Source organism: Camelina sativa, chromosome 9 (genome assembly GCF_030686135.1).
Source record: "Camelina sativa cultivar CO46 ecotype springtype chromosome 9, ASM3068613v1".
In the NCBI taxonomy this organism is placed as follows: Eukaryota; Viridiplantae; Streptophyta; class Magnoliopsida; order Brassicales; family Brassicaceae; genus Camelina; species Camelina sativa.
This window is the reverse complement of record NC_141888.1, coordinates 31,658,651-31,679,888: the sequence shown is the minus strand read 5'-3', so window position 1 is coordinate 31,679,888 and position 21,238 is coordinate 31,658,651. Positions and strand designations below refer to the sequence as shown.

Sequence of the window (21,238 nt, the reverse complement as noted above, 5' to 3'; positions counted from 1 at the left end):
GACATACAATCTGGTACACTGATTGATTAATTCCGGTGAAAACCGGTGTTGACTCCGGTGTTGGCCAAAAAAAAATTTCTAAAATTAAAAATAAAAAATAAGAAGTTATTATATTAAATCATTTATGGTTTATTAATTAAAAAATATTCTATTCAATATCTAAATATTTTATATATATTTCAAAAATATATCTTAAATGTAAAATAGAGAACTCAAACCTTAAAAAAATTTCTAAAAATTAATTTAACATATTGTATTTGTGCAAAAGAGGGTAAAAATGAAAATGTTCATATGTTAAAAGTAAATATTTTGAATTTTTTTGTTGTTGTTTATATGTTAATTCACTATCTAAAGTAATTTTTAATATATTTCCTAAATATATCCTAAATGTAATATAGAGAACCCAAACCTTAAAAAAACAATTTCTAAAAATTAATTTAACATATTGTAATTGTGTAAAAGAGAATAAAAATGAAAATGTTCATATGTTAAAAGTAAATATTGTTAATTTTTTATTGTTTATATGTTATTTTGAGTATGTAAATTTTAAAGTAAAGAGTGTCTAATTTTTTTATAACAATTACCATGCAAAATTTAGAGTAAAGAGTCATATACTCAATCTTTTGCATATTATTTTCTAATGAAAGTAGTTGAATTTGATTTTATTGATTTTGTAGTAATTAAATAATCTGATAATGAGAGATATATATATATATATATATATATATATATATATCTTGAAAATAATTATAAATTTTTTTTATATCTTGAACATAATTATAAATGATTTTATATCTTGAAGATTATTATGAATGAATTTTTTATATCTTGAAAATAATTATAAATGATTTTTATTTAACTATTTACTTTAGCTTTGAAAAATAAAAAGTAATTAATTATAAGAATGAATATATTAGAGATATATAAAAAATATTTGGATATTGAATAGAAAATGTCTTTTAATCATGAAAACCCATAAATAATTTACTATAATGTTTTTTTTTTAATTTAGAATTTTCTTTTTAAGTGTTGGTCAACGCCGGAGTCAACACCGGTCTTTGCTGGAGTCAATTGACCGGTGTACTGGATTATATGTCTATAATGTTGACCGCATAACGTCATATAGTTCATGCATATGGTCATGTAATACATATACTTTGTGTAGTTGAATATACAATAATATATTTGGCATGTGTGACCATGTATTCACCAATACTTCATGTAGCTAGCCATTTTTTTTCCTAAAGCTTACTCTCAAGTAATTTCGTGGAAGTAGTTTTAGTCAAACTTTTTCTTCTTCCAGTTAAATTCTGAAAACAGTGGTGGGGGGAAAGAGGAAGAAAAAAAGTGAAATTAATTATTAATTAATTAATGAGTCATAACAGACTCGGCGTTACAGAAAAAAAGTAGGGGCAACATTCAATGAAAGAGAAGGGTAGATCGGTAATTTAAAGAACAGAAGAGGAAAAAAACGAACCCCAGAAAGAGAGGGGTAGGATAGTAAAATAACAAAAAAAAACCGAACCCGAAAAGAACATGAAGTCTTTTTCCTCTTATTGAAACCTCCCCACTAAGCTTTTGCAGTTAGGAAAGCTGGTAGTACAAACCAAAAATAACCAAAACCATTTTTTTTTTTTAATTTGGCGAAAAAAAAATTGAAACTTTGGTGTAAAATGGATCGATCGGAGCCGTTACCTTTACCATTTACAGATTCCGATGAAGGAATCAGTGAGGCGATTGAGGCGGAGCTAGCTGAGTTAGCTGCTGGAGATTCAAGCGGTGGTTACGGCGGCGGTGGAGGAAGGGTTAAGAGTAAAGTGAAAGGACCTTGGTCTACGGAGGAAGACGCTGTGCTCACTAAGCTTGTGATTAAGTTAGGTGCTAGGAATTGGAGTTTGATCGCTCGTGGTATCCCTGGTCGTTCTGGTAAATCTTGTCGTTTGCGTTGGTGTAATCAGCTTGACCCTTCTCTCAAGCGTAAACCTTTCTCTGGTAACCCCTTCGATTTCTTTACATCTAAAGTCTGATTCTTTCTTTTTGGGTTTCTGTTTCATTCTGATATGTTCGTGAGTGATTTCTCGATCGTCATCCAAAATCCTTTTGAGTGGTTTGTTTTCGTGTTCATATGACTTTTGAATTGTGTGGTGTATTACTGAATCTTCCTAGTTTTGAAACTTTTTGTGTTCTTAAGTGTTACAATTTTGTGAAGTGAGATGTTTGATGTATTGATATGATATTCTGATGCAATTCGTTGAAAATGTTCTGAATCTTGAAGTTTATATTTTTCTGCTCTGTCGATTACATTGGATAACAGTTTATCATGTCACAGAGATAGATAGTTTCTGTTAACTATTCTCAGAACCAATTTCATTGTTACATGAATCCATAGCATGTAACTTAAGAATGAACTTTATTGTTGTTATGTACTTTTGGATTCTTTTGAGTTTGGCTTTTGAGATTGATTCTGTTTTTGTTTTCTTTCTGTTTGTTGTGCTTGTAGATGAGGAAGATCGTATGATAATATCAGCTCACGCGATTCACGGAAACAAATGGGCGGTGATTGCCAAAATGTTAACCGGGAGAACAGATAACGCCATCAAGAACCACTGGAACTCAACCCTTAGACGTAAATACGCTGATCTTTGGAACAATGGTCAATGGATAGCTAATTCAGTTACCACTGCTTACGTCAAGAACGAGAACCTCGACGAAGTGTCTAATCCATCCTCAAAACAACAGTTGCCTCAAGAAGATATCAATTCGCCACCAAAGCCTCCACAAGTGAGTGATGTTATAATGGAAGATGCAGCTAATGAACCTCATCAAGAACAAGCTGCTCCACCAGTAGAGAGTGACGTTCAAGCTCCACCAGTAGCGAGTGACGTTCAAGCTCCACCAGTAGAGAGTAACGTTAAAGCTCCACTAGTAGAGAGTAACGTTCCAATAGAGAGTAGTAACGTGTTTCGCCCTGTGGCTCGAGTTGGTGCGTTCAGTGTCTATAACCCAACCAGCCAAAGAAATGGATACAGGGACCAAAACATAGTTCCATGCGAAGGACTCTTGATTCAAGCGGCTAAACCTGATTCATTGGCAGGTAAATTTCTACAATCTCTTTACGATGAACCTCATGTCCCTTCAAAATGTGGTCGCGGTTGCTCTACTACAAATCCAGCTGAAACTAAGTACTCACGTAACTCGGTGTTGGGACCGGAGTTTGTGGATTACGAAGAGCCTTGTGCAGTTTTTAACCAAGAACTGATATCTATAGCAACAGATTTGAACAACATTGCGTGGATAAAGAGTGGTCTTGACAATGCAGTTGTCAGAGAAGCAGAACAGAGTTTGAAGATTGATAATTGCAACTATAATGACCCTCGAATCAAGTTTACTGGAATGGTGCCTAGACAAGATTTCTTCTGTGCAAGAAGCTGAAACTCAAAATGTAGGGCTTGAGAATCATCATCCCTGCCCCAACTTTTTTTTTTGTCCCAATTCTTTGCGCTTTAATGCATATGTAGATGATGATCTTCATGATGATTCGAGGTTGTTTCTCACATTTTGATTCGGATTCCGTTGAAAGGGGAGACTAAACATAGTCAAATCCATGTCCTCTTATATATAAGAATAAGAATCCCAAATCATTTTCTTTCAAACGCTGGTTGTCAGATTAGAAAAACTGAAAAGTTAAATTAGTGGCTTCGTTTATATGTTTTTGTAACAATCGTTCAAGTGTTCTTTCAATGTCTTAATGTGATATTATGGTTCTTGGTTGAGGAACTTTAAATAGCTAACCGGTTAAATTCGGTTTAGGTTAAATGCGTGTGAAGTTGGGCTTAGGCCCATGGAGTCTCATGACTTAAGAGTCTTAGACTTTGGTTTGCGGTTAAATTCGGTTTAGGGTTGTTGTTACTCTGTTTTTTTTTTTGTTGCTGTTACTCTGTTTTTATAAACAGAACACAAGAAGAGGCTGGATAAAGAGGACAAATGTAGAACTACATAAACAAGAGAGAAGAAGGAAAAAGGCTTGCTTGTTATATTCTTTATAATGTTATTTACAAGCACTTTTCTCCATATCTTTCAAAATATTTACAAAACAAAAAAAAAAATGAAGATCAATTTACAATTTTTTAAAATATGTTTTGAAACGTCTTCATCTTTTTATCCCTCAAATTCACCAAAATCTTCAATAGCTGTGACTTTAGAGGACTTTAGTTTCCACGAAGCTGTACTAACCTTCAATGGAAGGATCATAGGACTGCTATAATCCCCGAAACTAAACCCACATTCTTCCTCTTCTTCTTCCTTGATATGCAAGTCACCTGGAGGCAAGAAGAAATCTGAAGACAAACCCTTCACATTAAAACCAACTTCTTCAATCTCCCAACTCTCTTCCATTGTAGTCTTTGAATGGCTCTCTAAGCTCTCGTCAAGTCTCAACAATGAGACACGTGTTCTTCCTCTGTGAGCTATCTGAATCCCGTCAACGCTCTTATAGTCTTGGATCAATGTCTCAGACGTTGTTTCCCAGAAGACCACATCTTCTTCTTCCGGACCTGTCTTGATCCGTACCAGATAAGTATCCTCTAGTTGGACCAAAAGTCCTGTTCTTTGGCTAAAACATCCCCACACCGTATGCTTCACCGTCTCCATACCACTTTTGCTTCTAGATTTAAGTCCTGAAGGCTGTGTTTCGAGCTTAAGGACGAAGCATTCTTCGTCGTTAACCGCCTTCTCACCTACGCAAACTGATCCAGCGAACAAATTTGCTGTGGTTTTAGGATCAAGACCTTGGAGAAACCTTCTGAGAGGTCCAGAAGGTTCATTAGAGGCATGAGAATGTGCGAGCCAAGGGCTTTGTCTCCAAGCCACGTTACCATCACAACCGGCACTAACTTTACAACCCGAAACCACAAGCTCTAGACTCCATTGACTCATACCTTTCTTCCATAATACGAAACCTCCCATCTCTCCTCCTCCGTTTCCGTTGTTGTTAACGTTTCTTATCCTCACCATCTTCTTCTTCCTCTTCCCGATTAGGGTTTTCGCTGCACAAAACTCAGTCACTCCCATCTTCACTTTTCCCATCGCGTACATGCTCTCCACCGCGGCCAGTGACATCTCTCCTCCAGCCGCTGCTGTGTATTGCTTTACTATGTACTTCGCCATGGCTGATTCCTATTAATACCCAAAAACAGAGCAAACGCAATATCAGAAACTTGTCCCTCAAGTAAATCTGCGATTATAGTTGAATCGATTTGACCGAGTATATATTTACTTACAATAGATTGGTTTTTGATGAGTTTGGAGATGGGATGATCAATCTCGTCGAGATCGGAAGAAACAGGGAGAGGGATTGACGGAGCTCCGACGATTCCAAGAAGCATCTGAATCTGAGCGTCACGGCCACCAAAAAGTGTGGCGAGGCTACTACTGTTATCCGGAGGTGACCGGAGCAAACTAGACTTGACGCTACGCCAAGCGCCGCTCTTATTGTTCTCGGAACAGAACAACTCCTCCGGCATCGGAACTTCCAAAACCGTCTCTAGACCGTCTTCTCTATCGAAATTAGGGCAAAGCGTCCTCATTTTATCACTCTTCTCTAGCAAACCTTGAATTAATCGATCAAAGATGTGATTACCGGAAAAAGATAAGTAATCGAAACTTTTTTCTTTCTTTGGTTACAATATATTGGGGAGATGAAAAGGGTTCTATATATATATATGTTATGAGAGATTGAATAACATAAGCTTATGGGTTGGCGATTTATATATATGAAAATATATTAGAGAAAGAGAGAGAGAGAGTAAACGAGATGCCCAACCGACCGAAGCCGATTTGATACTATTTGTGTATTGTCGTGTTCGCACGCTTCATGTCTCCCTTTGATCTATCGAATAACTATTGAATACTAGTATAATGTATTAAATAAAGTATAGAAATAATTTATAATTTCCTCTAAAGTAAGAGAAATACATGTTCTCTTTTGTCGTGAATGAAGAAATACATTTGAGCTTTGTCCTTTCAGCTTAACAATGTATTCTCGAATTAAAAAATAAACGTAAAATACTAAAATGTACTAATAGGCTTTTAATTGGTAAAAGAGAACTTTGTCTCCATTGGTGCAGTTGATTTGAATAATGTTTTTATTAATAGTCGTATTCAATATACGGCGCCGCTCTGAACGCAGATTGAATCGTAAAAACTAAAAACTAAGGTATATTTAAAAAATAAAGAATCAATGGTTGTTTTCCTTCTTTTTCATTTTTTTTTCAGATGGGAAAATTGAATCAACAATGCTTCTCTTATGTTGTCTCAATGTTAAGAAGAAAAATAAAAAAAAAATAAAAAACGATATTGTTTTAGTTGGTGCATTTATATTAATCCACAAAAAAAAAGTCAATGTGAAATATTTATTCACTTTTGAGTTGCTTTAGCATAAACCGGCTCATAATAGTATATTTCTTTGTTAAAAGTAAACTTTTATAAATCTTAATTTGACAAGATCATGCGTCTCTTTGTTTCCGTTTCATCTTTTGACTTCTAAGTGCAATGTTTTTCTTATTCAATGTTGCATAAGGTTCAATGAATATCGGTTTAATTTAAATTATAATCAGTCTTGCAAATGACATAAGCCAAAAAATTATAATAATAAAGCTACGATTTTTACGATGGATAACTTTACTGTTAGCATACACTGCATGTTTACAGTAAACTATGTTTTAGTATTCATTCAAGAACGAATACGTTCACTTCTGTTTAACGTTTACATTTAAGATTTTTCTATTAAACGGTTAATATTAAACATTTATAAACATAATATTTGAGCATGTAAAAGAAAAATAACGTCTTTATATTGTTAAAGTCTTGCTTTAAGTTACTCCTAATGAGATAGCGATAACGTGACACGAAGTATCTTATAAACTTGCAAATTGTATTCCCTAAGAGATGTGTGATAATTTATTGAGATACACGGGGGGCGTGACTTCTAAGTCGTCAAAGATATATATTTATAATTTAGTATCATTAAGTATTTGTGAATTAACCAAAGAAAAAACGTATTTGTAAAAAAAACGACGAGAAGTGGATAACGAAGAGACGACACTTTGTTTGGGAAATGAATTGTCGGCCGAACGTGGCTGACGCCGTAGCATCAGACCGACTACTAATATATTCCCCTTAAATTTTGATTTGCTTGCCGTTACGGTTACAAATTAAGAAATCAAATATTTTTCTATACATGAATGCATGTGTGTGTGTGTTTATGAGTTAGTTGCCTTCATCATTCATCAAGTGAGTTCAATCTATATATATTACGATCTTAACAATATTTGTGATTTCTCCACAAGAGCAATGTATCTCGCATTATTAAAATTTATATGATTATGATTGTTGAATAAATAATATTCAATCATGACATGCACGCTGTTGGGAATCTTTTTTTGCCGATATGCAATTTGTCTGCATAACTCATGAGTAGAAGAATAAAGATCAGTTCATGATATCAGAACAAATATGGAAAATACCAAACCAAATCTAGACCTGATATTATAAAGATTCTTACAGGTAAGGTTGTTACTATAGATAGTTCAATGTCTAAAAAAACTATATGTGACTGCATTATAATAGTATATGTTGAAATAGTAATTGTTTGGGAAGACTTTTGGTCAATGGCTCCATGAAGGTGGTTTATATTTAGCAAATGCGTCTCGTAGCACTGATTAGCTGATTAGGAGAAATAAGAGAAAACAGAGGAGAACAGAAAATATTAAAACTATTTAATGAACATGTTATATATATCCTTTAATTTCTACTATGTAAAATTATACCCCTAGGCCCCCTAGTTTAATTTCTAGTACAGTATAAACTTATATTCTCATTTACAAAGATCTATTAATTTTTCCAGTTAAACTACCAATTTAAGTAAGGAAGAGAGATTTATTAGTAGTCACATCAACCAATTGACATGCATCAAGAGCTTTGAGTATGCTTTGTTGTACTTTCTCCCCAACACTGTAGTATTCGTTTTCAAAACATTTGGTTATCTTTTGAATAGCTTGCACAATCAATAGACATACCACAAATTCCACACATATCGCAAGACACATACACAAATAGTTAGCCTCTCGCTCAGCTTGGAGATCATGATATTATAGTTTTTATTTATGGAAAGAAAAACAGATTGATTTTAACTTTTTAAGTATCAAAACATGATCACATCTATACTATTAATTGGGGAGTACACTTAGGGATAAAAAAAAACAAAAAAACATGACATATATCCATGTTGCCAAACAGACCAACTTGCCTACATAATTAAACTAAAAAAATAAATAAACCAATGGTAACAATTATAAAAGAAATAAATGATTAACTCTTTCATAAGTAAACTTCCCTAAAAAAATGGTAACAATTACTAAAGAAATAAATGATTAACTCTTCCAATATTTTAGAAAATTATATTAACTATAAAATATACATTCTTATATTTTTGATCGAAAATACAAATTGGTCCAATATTGAGAATGTTTTATTTTATGTAACGGAAATTTGAGAACGGGTGTAGGACATGATGGAACATGATAAAACGGAAAGAGAATTACGTCCATCCCTAAATATTTGTATTTGTCTCAAACGGGTTTTCATCGTTGTTAGCGGTTATATATTTGATTTGATAGTTCACTAATTTAATAGAATCTAACCAATCATTTATCTGATTTAGTTTGTTAACAGTCCAACCATTATGTTGTTCCGAATTTTAAAATATTGGTGAACCTATTATTATTTTAAATTTTCAAACATTAATAAACTAAACCAAAAAAATCAAACTTAATTTCAATTAGTATGAGTTTGATTATGACTACTAAAATAAATTAGTTTATAAACATAACCCCGCACGTATGTGCGGGTCTGAACCTAGTTTTAGTTGAATATTGTATATTCCTTTGCAGTCTTCTTGTGTACTAGTTCATACTAGGTTCTAATTCGCAATGCTTGTCTAGATAATAATAGAAAATTAGTTGAATTGAAAAAATAATTTCCCAACGATGTATTTGATATAGTGAATGACTTTTAATTAAAAAAAATTAATTAGTTGACAGTTTTCAACAAAGATTATGATGAACATCATAACCACATACATTGGATACATCAAATCATGAATTAGTAAGTTTTATCATTGGTTATCTTTTTAACCACAACCCTCATTTCAATGTGTTTGGTTGAGAAATAAGAAATAAGAACATACTTGAAGCTAGTAAAAAAATATAAAACTAATGAACATCATTAGTAAAGTTAGGTAATGTGATAGGAAAATATATAAGTTTAGGAACTAATCTACAGTAAAAAAAGTTTGATGTGATAATCAGTCACCTTATAGTCTTTAAACTCTTTGTTCAAAAAAAAAATAGTCTTTAAACTAAATTAGGTTTAATACGAAATAAATAAGATTTGATTTATAACCGAAACATTCTAGAACATACTTCCTTTTGCTGAGTAAAATGCTTAGGTCCACAGACCAGAAAGAAAAAGAAGGAATTAGACTGTCTTATCGTGGGGTTTATATCATTAAAAACGTATGATTACACTTTTTCGGTTAAAGAAATTATATGATTAACATGTTCAACAACCAAATAAAAGTTAGGCTAATTTGCTACTACCATTATCATGAAAGTATATATATAAAGCACAGTTAAAATTCGAGATAAATGTGAATCACTATTAAAGTTGAGCACTCAAATTCTGAAAGTTCTTTTTTTGTTTTTTCTTTTTCTTGGGCAACCTCAAATTCTGAAAGTTCAGATAAGAGAAATAATAACTGATTAGAGGAAGAAAAAAACCAAAAGTTCCGACCATTGTTTCGCTGATTGCGGATGGTTTGATGGAGCTGAGACGAGCGCAGGAACTGATGTGTTCCCCTAGAACATTATCGCCCATAAGGCCATAACAAACAAAGGTTGCTTTCTTTCGCACGTGGATTTTGTCTTTCTCTCACGTGTTTTGTCCGGCGCCGAATCGGCCTTCATATAATAAACCTGAAGTATCCAATATTTTTGTTCAATTAGCTATACATAAAAGAAAATTATACTGTAAGAAAACAATAAAAAATTCAAATTAGTACTGAAAATTAGATATTACATCAACAACATATAATATCTTAAGTTTCCATTATGGAGTAAAATACTCCAGTTAGTTTCATATTTTTTTAGAACTTGTATATGCATTTTTCCTTAATTAAAACTGCACTTGAGTTTAAAATTAGTTATTTTCTCGGTACAAACAGACTTCACGTTCTCTTTACATTTCACTTATGTTACGATAAAAACACTGATACACATAGAAATGGCCACATATATAGGAAGGTATACGAAAACGACAACTCCATTTACCATTATTACTCTTACTATGTATAATGTATTGTGTATATATGAATCTATTAATGTACACGAAATATGAGGAACATGAAGACCTATCTTTATTTTTCTTAGAGATATATCTCTTTCGATTTCATAGTTGCGGTTTTCGGCTGAATGATTGGTATTCAGTTTAGAAAAAGAAAAATATAAAAATTCACGTCGACTTTGGTTTTCGGTTTATCTTGAGTTCTTGACTATGTTTCCCTTCCCTAGCTAGATATAATGGTCCATTATCCATATTTTCTTTCATAACTCATAAGCATGAAGAGTAATATAGAACCCTAACAAGTAACAACCAACAATATTACTCTTTATCAGAATTATAAAACACAACATCCAAAGGTTTGAAGAGTGTTTAAAACGTTGTTCTTACGTAGCTTTTCTAACTTGTCAAAGCATAAGAATCAAAAGACAGAACATGATTCACAAGTTTGTCTAAATACTTGGAAGAAGACCCATCTTTACGTAAGCAAACATTAGCTCTCTCTTTCACCTCCGAACACATCTCTCTAATTCCATCTCCTTCCTTTAATATTACACTCCGTAACACCCTCTCAATCTCCTTCCTATCCATCTTCGTTCTCTCTAACTCAATCCCGATTCGCCATACGTCAACAATGTACCTCGCGTTCACAAACTGGTCTGTGAAACACGGTGTACATATCATTGGCACACCTTCACATATGCTCTCTAATGTAGAGTTCCATCCACAATGCGTCCAAAACGCTCCAACTGCAGTATGCGCCAATACTTCTAATTGATTCACCCATTTCACAAATTTTCCCTTCTCGCCAATGTTTTCCACAAACCCACTAGGTAACGCCTCCAGCCACTCGGTCCCTCGGACAAATCCAGGTCTAACCACCCACAAGAATGGCCGTTCGCTGTTTCTTAGACCCCATGCAATCTCGAGAAACTCCTTCTCCTCTATATCTGCAAGGCTTCCAAAACTCACATAGATCACAGACTGTGGCTCTTGCTTATTGAGCCAATTGGTTGTTACATGGTCTTCTATGTTCTTCATCATCGGTTGGAGATTGTCGCTATGTTTGTGAAACGGTCCAATCGGGAATATGGGAGCTTGAGACTTGCTGCTAATATCCATGAGTGAGAGTCTTTCAAGATCTTCGAATGTGTTACATATGACTCCTGAAGAAGAATTGGCTCCTTTCACCATGTCGGTAGCTATCAGATAGAATTCCTCCGGCTCATTCGTTTCCATGACCGGAAGATCCTTCACTTTCAATGGTGGAACCTCTGTCACTAGCTCATCTAATCTAGAAGCTAGTAAACAAAATATTGTGTCACACTTTTATCAAAAAAAAAATAATAATTGTATCATAAATCAATGCTCCAATAAATGTTTCCGCATCACCTGTTAAAATTGTTGGTTAATAGAATAACACGTTCTCATAAAGATATATATATATATATATATATATATATATAGGATTATCTAATTATTAAACTGAATAGAACTTAAAAATAATTAACATGAATCCCCTATATAATAAAACGGAACTACACAACATTGTTTTGTATACTATATAATTTTAATAAGTTGGTTACAAATAAATTATAAATTAAGTTTTATATTATTTCTATAGTCTGGATTTATTATTTCCAAAAATCTTAAAGAAAATATTCTAAATAATCATTAGATATCATCTAACTTACCATATTAACTTCTTTTATGAAATTATTCATCAAATAAAATTTTTTGATATCTAACTTAACATATTAATCTGTTAATTATCATTATACTTCACCTCTCATTTTTATATATGAGTCTATTTTGTGAAACAAATAAATTATCATATTATTAATTATAATTAAAAATAGTTTTATTTCTGGATATACCATAGGTTGAATTTTTAAAAACAAATATAAATGATTCAATCTATAAAATATTCAAATTTAATTAATATTATTCTTTAAAAATAATATATATTGAATTAAAAATTTTACTGAGTAATGGGTCAAAATTTGAATATTTAAATTCAATTTTATACATTTTTTTGTTGAATTTTATAATTTTATATAATATAAGAAACTTTAAATAATTTATCCCTATATAATAAAACAGAAATACACAACATTGTTTTGTAGACTATATAATTTTAATAAGTTGGTTACAAATAGGTTATAAGTTAAGTTTTATATTATTTGTATAGTCTGGATTTATTATTTCCAAAAATCTTAAAGAAAATATTCTAAAGAGTCATTAGATATCATCTAACTTACCATATTAATTTTTTTTATTAAATTATTCATCAAATCAAATCCTTTGATATCTAACTTAACATATTAATTTGTTAATTATCATTATACTTCACCTCTCATTTTTATATATGAGTCTATTTTGTGAAACAAATAAATTATCATATTATTTATTATAACTAGAAAATAGTTTTATTTCTGGATATACCATAGGTTGAATTTTTAAAAACAAATATAAATGATTCAATCTATAAAATATTCAAGTTTAATTAATATTATTCTTTAAAAATAATATCTATTGAATTAAAAATTTTACTGAGTAATGGATCAAAATTTGAATATTTAAATTCAATTTTATACTTTTTTTGTTGAATTTTATAATTTTATATAATATAATAAACTTTTAATAATTTATTTTGAAATATTTTTAAAATATTGAAACTTGATATTAAAGTTAGAAACTATAAACACTCTAAATTGGTTTGTTATAGCAATATCAATAATATGTCACTATAATATGTAAGAATTTTAAAAAATCAAGTATCCTCTATATAATAAAACGGAAGTACACAACATTTTTTGGTAGACTATATAATTTTTATAAGTTGGTTACAAAATAGGTTATAAATTAAATATAAATTGGTTAAAAAAAAAAAGATTAGAGATTAATTTGGTCAATCTGTGGGCTATATGAATACAGTTAAGAATATTCCAAAGAATCTTTTTAAAGAGAATATTCCAATGGTTGATACAATTTCCAAAATAAAATATTTAGTATTCCATATATTTTACAAAATATATACTGTTAGGCATAAAAATATATTGTCAAGCGTAAAAAGGAATAAATTCTTGGCAATTTATCACATTTAATCGTGATTTTCGATATCTTATTGTCCAGTTGAAAATAAAATCTTACCTAAGCATAGGTCATTTTAAAACACTTTCACCAAACATGTTCAAAAATTAAAATAATAACAAACAACAAACATAACCATTTCTCATACATAAAATTACAAATTAACAATATAAAACTTACAAAATAAGTGTTTTTTCAAGCCATCATATTTAGTATATGATTTTATTGCATAATGTTTTATCCAGAAAAACTTTTAAAAACAATCATATAAATTATATTTTATTCTAAAATTATAATATAAATAAAAGAAAAATTATATTTTATTCTAAAATTATAATATAAATAAAAGAAATTTCAATCCGTGCTATCTAGTATGTAAATAAAAAAGATATATCAACTTGTAGAGTTAAATAATATGTAAAAGAAGAAAAAATATCAATGGCTTATGTAAGCAGAAATGTTTTATCTTTAATCTAAGCAAGTTGGATTTATTTCTCTTAATTAATATAAAGGAGTTGAATATACACAAAAAAATAATCGTTTAGAATAAATAAAGTCGAAATTTGAAAATAATTTTGTATATTTAGAAAAAAAAATGTAAAGAATAACACGTTTGTACTACCTTGAATAGGAAGATAATTCTTATCTCTAAGAAGAGGTAGAGCAGCAAAAGCACAAAACGACGCCACTCCTTGTGTGATCAACACCATCCTACGAATTCCTAACTCTTCCGCTGCAACCTCCGTGTTCCTCACCCAAACAGCGTCGTAGACCAAACAACACACTGTCTCTCCCCTGCCTACTTCCGCCGCCAGAGACTGGCGAAAAGGCTCCGCGTAAGTTTGTCTTAGCAGACGAATGAAGGCGACGAGGTCCATACTGGAAGCATCTGGTTGAGTCATAGGGTCCTCTCCTCCTGCGTTGTTGTGAGGGATGGCTTGAAAGGTGAAGAGTGGGTAGTGAGAAGGTTCGGGGAAGTTGAAGGAAGTGTGGAGGATCGTGACGGAGAAGCCACGATGGTGGAATATTCTGGCGAGATGGATCATTGGGTTGAAGTGTCCTACAAACGGTAAAGGGAACATTATTATTTTCCTACCTTTTCCTTCTTCCATTTTTTCTTCGTAACCTTTTTCTTATTTTTTTTTTGTAATTAGAGATTTGAGGGTTTATTTGATTTTTTGTAGGTTTTGAGTGGTTTTAAACTATACGCAAACTAGTCAAGGCCCGGTATCATGGTTATATATATAGTAATGGATTGACCTATGGGATGACACATTTGACCCACCAATTATTTTCAAAAGTTAAAAATAAAATAAAATAAATGTTATTTGTGTCTCTTATTAGATTCATCATCATAGTACGTGTATTATTATCAACCTTTTATTATTGGATCCTTCAACTCATGAGTTTTAGGATATTCAACCAACCTATTATGATTCATCGATCGAGTTGGATATTTATCCATTTAGAAGAGTTAATTGTAACTATACAACTCAACAAAATTTTGCATATCAATGCCTTTTTGGTCATTCTAGGTCGTACTTTCTCCCTAACACTATGGCAGTCAACTAGTCAAGTTAAAGTTGATGATGATTTCCCTTGTTCCTAAATTTGTTTGGTTTTAATGTCGGTTATGCTTTGCAAATCATTATTAATTTTTAAACGACCGAAATATGAAACGCTTCTCTATGATTTATAATTGATTATATACAGAATGATTTTTTTTTTTTTTTTTTTTTTTGCGAATAACAATAAATAGCTTAAGGGATTAATATAACTACCAACATATAGTATCTTTAAAAAAAGAACGTTGAACATACAACCTACGTGTCTTCTATGCAATCGCCGCCTTGTAGTATATATGACCATACAGTAGTTGTAATAGATTGGTTGATTATGCAATTATTTGACTCACCAATCAACATCATATAACTATCAACCTGTTATTAGGGTCAAAATTTTCATTGGATTGATCAACCTAATAGTGTATCATTTATTGACTGGGCTGGAATATTGATCCATTTAGACACGTACAACTGTTATGATAATCCCAAACGGCGAACATTATTATTATAAGAAATACAACATCATCCAAAAGGTTTGAAGAGTGCTCCGAGTACATTGGCCTTTTGTAGTTTTTCTAACTTGCAAGAGCATATTTAAGAATCAAAAGACAGGACATGACTCACAAGTTTGTCAAGATACTTGGAAGAAGACCCATCTTTGCTTAAGGAAAAATTAGCTCTCTCTTTCAACTTCAAACACCTCTCTCTCAATCCATCTCCCTTCTCCATCATTACACTTGTTATTACCTTCTCAATCTCCTTCCTTTCCATCTTACTTCTTTCTAACACCATCCCTACTCGCCATACATCAGCGATGTACCTGGCGTTCAGATGCTGATCCGAGAAACACGGCGTACAAATCATTGGAACACCTTCACATATGCTCTCTAGTGTTGAGTTCCATCCACAATGCGTCCAAAACGCTCCAACCGCAGGATGAGCCAATACCTCTAGTTGATTAACCCATTTCACAATTTTTCCCGTTTGACCAATATTTTCCAAAAACCCATAAGGCAATGACTCAAGCCACTCGGTCCCTCGGACCATACATTGCCTAACCACCCACAAAAATGGTCGTTTGCTATTTTTAAGACCCAAAGCAATCTCGATAAACTCTTTCTCGTCTATAGCTGCAAGGCTTCCAAAACTTGCATAGACCACAGACTGCGGTTCTTGCTTGTTGAGCCAATCAGTTATTTCATCGTCGTCCTTGTTCTTTGTTTTTGGTGGAAGATCGTCACTATATTTGTGAAACGGTCCGATTGGGAAGAAGGGAACTTGTAACTTGCTGTTACAATCCAAGAGTGAGACTCTTTCAAGATCTTCAAATGTGTTCCATATGACTCCTGATGATAACCTGGCTCCTTCCAGCATGTCGTTAAGTAGTCGGTATAGGTCCTCCGGTTCTTTCATTACTGTTACCGGGAGATCCTTCACTTTCAAAGGTGGAAGCTCTGTCACCAGCTCATCTAATCTAGAATCTGGAGAAAAGAATAGTGGTGGGCTAAAATCTTTTATTAATATTGCAAACAAAAAAAGGTTCTATGCCTAAACTAAAACGGAAACTAATCCTACGAGACAAAAATTTTGGATTACATAATCCAATAACATGAATCCCAAAATACCAATCATATATTTACAACTACCTAGTTATTTTATAAAAGAAGTGACAATTTGACAAGTGGTGTAATAAAAAAGGAAGGCAAACCTGAATTGACTTGATGATTTACCGTTTCGTAAATAGCAAACAATATGGTCCATACACTTATTAAAACAAAAATGGTCCATACTCGATCTTGTTTTATATCTAGTCATTTTCTATATGTACGTAGCTTACAGTCAATTTGAACCAGCTATTCCGATTGTGTTTATATATAGACTCTTACAGTTTACTAAAAAATCCGATATGTGTGTTTGGGAAAAATGATACACGAAAAAAAGGGAACCAATTTAAAATAATTAAAAATATGAAAATATTGAAAGATAAGTGTATAGTCGAACGTTGCTGTAACTTGATTTAAGGGGAAAATCTTAACAAGAAAAGAACAAAAAAAAAAAAAGAAAGAAACGATAATTGTAGTATGTAGTATACTAACCTTGTATAGGGAGATAACCCTTATCCATAAGGAGTGGGAAAGCTGTATAAACACAAAACGATACCGCAGCACCTGTCCTCAACACCAGTCTATGAACTCCTATCTCTTGCGCTACAACCTCCGTGCTCCTCCCCCATAGAGCGTCAGAGACCAAACAACACACCGTCTCTCCTCCTACGCCTACTTCCGCTGCAAGGGACTGACGAAACGGCTCGGCGTAGCATTGTTTAAGGAGACCAATGAGGACGACGAGGTCCTTACCCGAAGAGGTCTCTGATTGAGAGAGAGGGTCTTCTTCTCCTTCTTTTATGTGAGTGATGGTTTGAAAAGTGAAGTGTGGGTGTCGGGAAAGATCAGGTAAGTTGAAAGAAGTGTGGATGATTGTGATGGAGAAGCCACGGTGGTGGAATATTCCAGCAAGCTCGATCATCGGGTTGAAGTGACCCGTAAATGGTAGAGGAAACATGATTATTCTCCTCCCTTTCCTCTCTTCCATTTTTTTTTTTTTGCTTCTTATCTTTAAGAAAACAAAATATAGATTTTGGGAGATTTCAAGGATATATATTGGTTTTGTTGTTGAACACTTTTGGCCAAAACAGAGGCTCTCTCAAGTCACTGTCTATCAACGAGCGTCGTACTAAACTCTCATATTTTTCTTCTCACATGCAGCTAGCTAAGACAGTTGTTAAAATTTTATTATTATTATCTTTTTTCTCTTTTCTTTCATCAACGGTTGATTTGGCACAGGACACATTGAGAGAGCATGCCCATATCTTTCACATGGATCCTCACCAATTTTATTTTAAAAAGTAATAATAAAAAAAGAGAGAAGTTGAGAAACATGAGAACCATAAGAAACGGTTATTGACACATGGCACACTATAACATGTTAGATTATTTTTATTTTATTATTTAAACAATAATGAAACTATATGAAGATAAGTATAAAAATCTATTTTGAAATACCCAAAGAATTTGTAGGGATAACAATGCTCTCTGCCTCTACGCTGTGCGGTGCTCATGTAACTAGTTGCCGACTGATAGTGTGAGCATGGTTGTAATAGATATGACAGAGCATTGTTACCCCATAACAGTGTAATACTGTAATAGATAAGCCAGTGGCCCCATTATTATTTTTTACATAATCATCAACATAATTGTTATTTAGTTTTTAAAATTCATCATCATAATATGATGACCTTTTAATTTCAGAATTCATGAGATCCACCCGTCAATATAAATGTTAGAGTCAAAATATTCAAACCAACATAATATAATCCATTGATCGAGTCGAATACTGACCCATTTACACATCTACAAACTGTTAAATGTAATCATAAAATTAACTGAATTTAAATCAAACTCACGAACATTATAATTTTAAGAAACAAATATCCAAAGGTTGTGAATAGTGCTTAGAGAATACATTACTCCCTCGTACTTGTTTTTTTTTTTTTGTCACTCAACTTGCGATTCATTACTCAAAAGAGATAAGGTTTCTACAAGCATTGTTTAAACTACAAGATAGAAGGGCATTCCCCAATGCCAAAACAAGAAAAATATAAAGCAGAGATAGAATTAGTCGACAGGGAATTCTTGAGAGCTTTGATCCAATTTCTTGGAAGAACTTGGTACATGTGAGGTCAAGATTGTCGACAGGCTCTTCCATGAACAAGTCAGTGGATGAGGAGATAGCCATAGTCATGAGACAATTTGGCGTTGCAATAGGTGTCAAAGCTTGACTTCTTACCGGTTGTAAAACACGGAGGAGGAGCTTGACGATAGGTCGAGAGTGGTTGGAAGTTATCTGGAGCTTGCAGGTAGATGCAAGAGTTGCCATAGGATGAAGATTGGCCTTGGACGAAACAAAGCCGTAACCAAAGAGGCCACTAATCAGGATCCATATGTCAGCCAGCAGCCAACAAGAGGGTTCAATAGACAAAGCCAAACGAGATACAAATGCCATGATTCTTAGAGAATTAAAGTGAAACCAAAGCAACAATGATGAATTACACCTCAAATGAATTCCATCGAGTGTGCAATCTTGATCACACCATTGGCTAAAGTATGGCTTCAACACATGGAGCAAAGGATCATATATGGACTTACAAGGATTTAGATATGGAGCAGCAGTTGAGTGGAGGGTATTCCCGAGATTAATAGAATGGACATGACAATGCTCGGTGGTCACGGCCCAAGGAGAAAAGGGAATGTGGACGTATCGGTAACCACCATGTCCTTTTGTGTGGCTAGAGACTAAAACCGGAGGTCCCGAGAGCATTGAGCTTTGAAGAACAGGATTCTTCGTGGACTGAAACCGGACCAGGAATTGCAGTTGATAGTAGTTGCCCTAAGACAGAGGTATCAATAGAAGATGTAATCTATGTCGAACATTCTTACATCCAGCTCTAAAGAAACTCAAAGATGGGTTTAGTCGAAGTTCAGAATTTTTGCACCTGGGCTTAGAGGTTGAGGCCTTTGCGTTTGAAAAGCTTAACGGGCCGATAGCTGAGAAAAGGCCCACTTGAGTATAGCCTAGTTTCACGAACGGAGACCAGGGGGAAAGGTTAGTGCGGCGGCTGACCATACAAGGCAGAGAACTTTGCGAGGCAGGGAGCTCATCCGTTGAGTGGCAGATCGAAGGGAACAGCCGGCGGTCGTGGGTTGATTCAAGGTTTGAACCTAGGTCCACAGGGGAAAATCCTAGGTTCATAAACGCTTGCCAAATTGATGGCTGAAGGAATTGTCTGCTCGAGTCTGTCAGAGAGATTTGCGGTGCAAGAATCATCTCCTGTGCTTGGTGGATCAGCGGAACTAGACAGTGGCCGTGGATTGAATCAATTTGGGAAACTAGGTCCACAGGGGAAAACCCTAGTTTCTCAGTCAAACGCCAAGACGAGGAGGGGTTGAATTGGATCTTCTCCGGTGAAACACAAATCAGCGGGATCGTGTACCGGTTAGGTCTTGGGTCGGAGGCAGGGACGAAAGGAGTCAGAAAAGGGTTAAGCAAAAATAAAAATTGGGGAAAAAACTTGCAAAAGAGAGGACTAAAGTAAATAGATCGAAGGTGATAAAGAGATGAGTCGGTGGAATCCCGACGCCGGCGAGCAGTAGCTCCACCGGCGTCGGAAGGCTTGGTTAAGAGGAGCTCCTTGAAAATCGTGTCTGGGAGAGTTTTTTCCAAGAAAAGTTCTAGGTTGAAAAAGCAGTTCAGAAGATCCTCGTACTTGTTCTAACTTGCAAAAGCATAGGAACTAAAAGTAAGGACATGACTCACAAGTTTGTCTAGATACTTGGAAGAAGACCCCTCTTCGCTTAAGCTAACGTTAGCTTTCTCTTTCAACTCTCTTTCAATCCTCTCCATTCTCCATCATTACTTCCGCTGCAAGGGACTGACGAAACGGATCGGCGTAGCATTGTTTAAGGAGACCAATGAGGACGACGAGGTCCTTACCCGAAGAGGCCTCTGGTTGAGAGAGAGGGTCTTCTTCTCCATTTTATATGTGCGTGATGGTTCAAAAAGTGAAGTGTGGGTGTCGAGAAAGATCAGGTAAGTTGAAAGAAGTTTGGATGATTGTAACGGAGAAGCCACGGTGGTGGAATATTCCAGCAAGCTCGATCATCGGGTAGAAGTGTCCCGTAAATGTAGAGGAAACATTTATTAAATGGGTATGTTAAATTAAAATGAACCCATTTAAATTCATTTATAGAAAAAAAAAATTAAATGGGGTTTAATCGGTTTTCCATTTAATATTATAAATAAATAGATACTCATCTAGACCTATTTGTATGTTGATACAGTATTCTTATTAATTATTTATCATACAAAATTATGTTCTTTTAATAAATTGTAAAAATCTTTTTTCTCTCAAAACCGTGTTTTTCTGCCAAAACCAAAAAATCCGAGTTTTTCCATCATTAAAAAAAAAATTTACGAAATAATACTTTTTCCGCCAAAATTGCAAAACCACAAAATAACATTATATACTTAAATGGGTTTAATGATTTAAGTGGGGCAATGTATATTTAAATGGATATGGTTAAATGAGTTTCGAATAAATATGAGTTTAAATGAGTTTATATTTAAAT

General features: G+C 33.5%; 4 protein-coding genes across 4 annotated transcripts; 1 reads left to right on the top strand and 3 right to left on the bottom strand.

Annotated features, from left to right (window-relative positions):
• Positions 1–1,274: 1,274 nt before the first annotated feature.
• Positions 1,275–3,653, top strand: LOC104712215 (transcription factor MYB25). The gene is made up of 2 exons (XM_010429061.3): positions 1,275–1,992; positions 2,501–3,653. Exons 1-2 carry the CDS (start codon positions 1,674–1,676, stop codon positions 3,430–3,432), a joined length of 1,251 nt encoding a protein of 416 aa, XP_010427363.1. The 5' UTR covers positions 1,275–1,673; the 3' UTR covers positions 3,433–3,653.
• A 359-nt stretch (positions 3,654–4,012) lies between these two features.
• On the bottom strand, positions 4,013–5,864 carry LOC104712214 (uncharacterized). Its single transcript, XM_010429060.3, has 2 exons — positions 5,280–5,864; positions 4,013–5,175 (listed from the first exon to the last, which is right to left on the bottom strand). Exons 1-2 carry the CDS (start codon positions 5,583–5,585, stop codon positions 4,159–4,161), a joined length of 1,323 nt encoding a protein of 440 aa, XP_010427362.1. The 5' UTR covers positions 5,586–5,864; the 3' UTR covers positions 4,013–4,158.
• Positions 5,865–10,701: 4,837 nt separating this feature from the next.
• Positions 10,702–14,818, bottom strand: LOC104712213 (UDP-glycosyltransferase 76F1). Its single transcript, XM_010429059.2, has 2 exons — positions 14,111–14,818; positions 10,702–11,696 (listed from the first exon to the last, which is right to left on the bottom strand). Exons 1-2 carry the CDS (start codon positions 14,598–14,600, stop codon positions 10,795–10,797), a joined length of 1,392 nt encoding a protein of 463 aa, XP_010427361.1. The 5' UTR covers positions 14,601–14,818; the 3' UTR covers positions 10,702–10,794.
• A 715-nt stretch (positions 14,819–15,533) lies between these two features.
• On the bottom strand, positions 15,534–18,622 carry LOC104712212 (UDP-glycosyltransferase 76F1-like). The gene is made up of 2 exons (XM_010429058.3): positions 17,150–18,622; positions 15,534–16,534 (listed from the first exon to the last, which is right to left on the bottom strand). Exons 1-2 carry the CDS (start codon positions 17,643–17,645, stop codon positions 15,648–15,650), a joined length of 1,383 nt encoding a protein of 460 aa, XP_010427360.1. The 5' UTR covers positions 17,646–18,622; the 3' UTR covers positions 15,534–15,647.
• Positions 18,623–21,238: the final 2,616 nt, after the last annotated feature.

Bases quoted from the DNA above. Each gene is read 5' to 3' on its own strand.
- LOC104712215 (XM_010429061.3), top strand. From the start codon at position 1,674: ATGGATCGATCGGAGCCGTTACCTTTACCATTTACAGATTCCGATGAA. The intron at 1,993-2,500 runs GTAACCCCTTCG...TTGTGCTTGTAG, and splicing joins CAAGCGTAAACCTTTCTCTG to ATGAGGAAGATCGTATGATA.
- LOC104712214 (XM_010429060.3), bottom strand. From the start codon at position 5,585: ATGAGGACGCTTTGCCCTAATTTCGATAGAGAAGACGGTCTAGAGACG. The intron at 5,176-5,279 runs GTAAGTAAATAT...GGGTATTAATAG, and splicing joins TCATCAAAAACCAATCTATT to GAATCAGCCATGGCGAAGTA.
- LOC104712213 (XM_010429059.2), bottom strand. From the start codon at position 14,600: ATGGAAGAAGGAAAAGGTAGGAAAATAATAATGTTCCCTTTACCGTTT. The intron at 11,697-14,110 runs GTAGTACAAACG...TTTGTTTACTAG, and splicing joins GAATTATCTTCCTATTCAAG to CTTCTAGATTAGATGAGCTA.
- LOC104712212 (XM_010429058.3), bottom strand. From the start codon at position 17,645: ATGGAAGAGAGGAAAGGGAGGAGAATAATCATGTTTCCTCTACCATTT. The intron at 16,535-17,149 runs GTTAGTATACTA...TCTTTTCTCCAG, and splicing joins GGGTTATCTCCCTATACAAG to ATTCTAGATTAGATGAGCTG.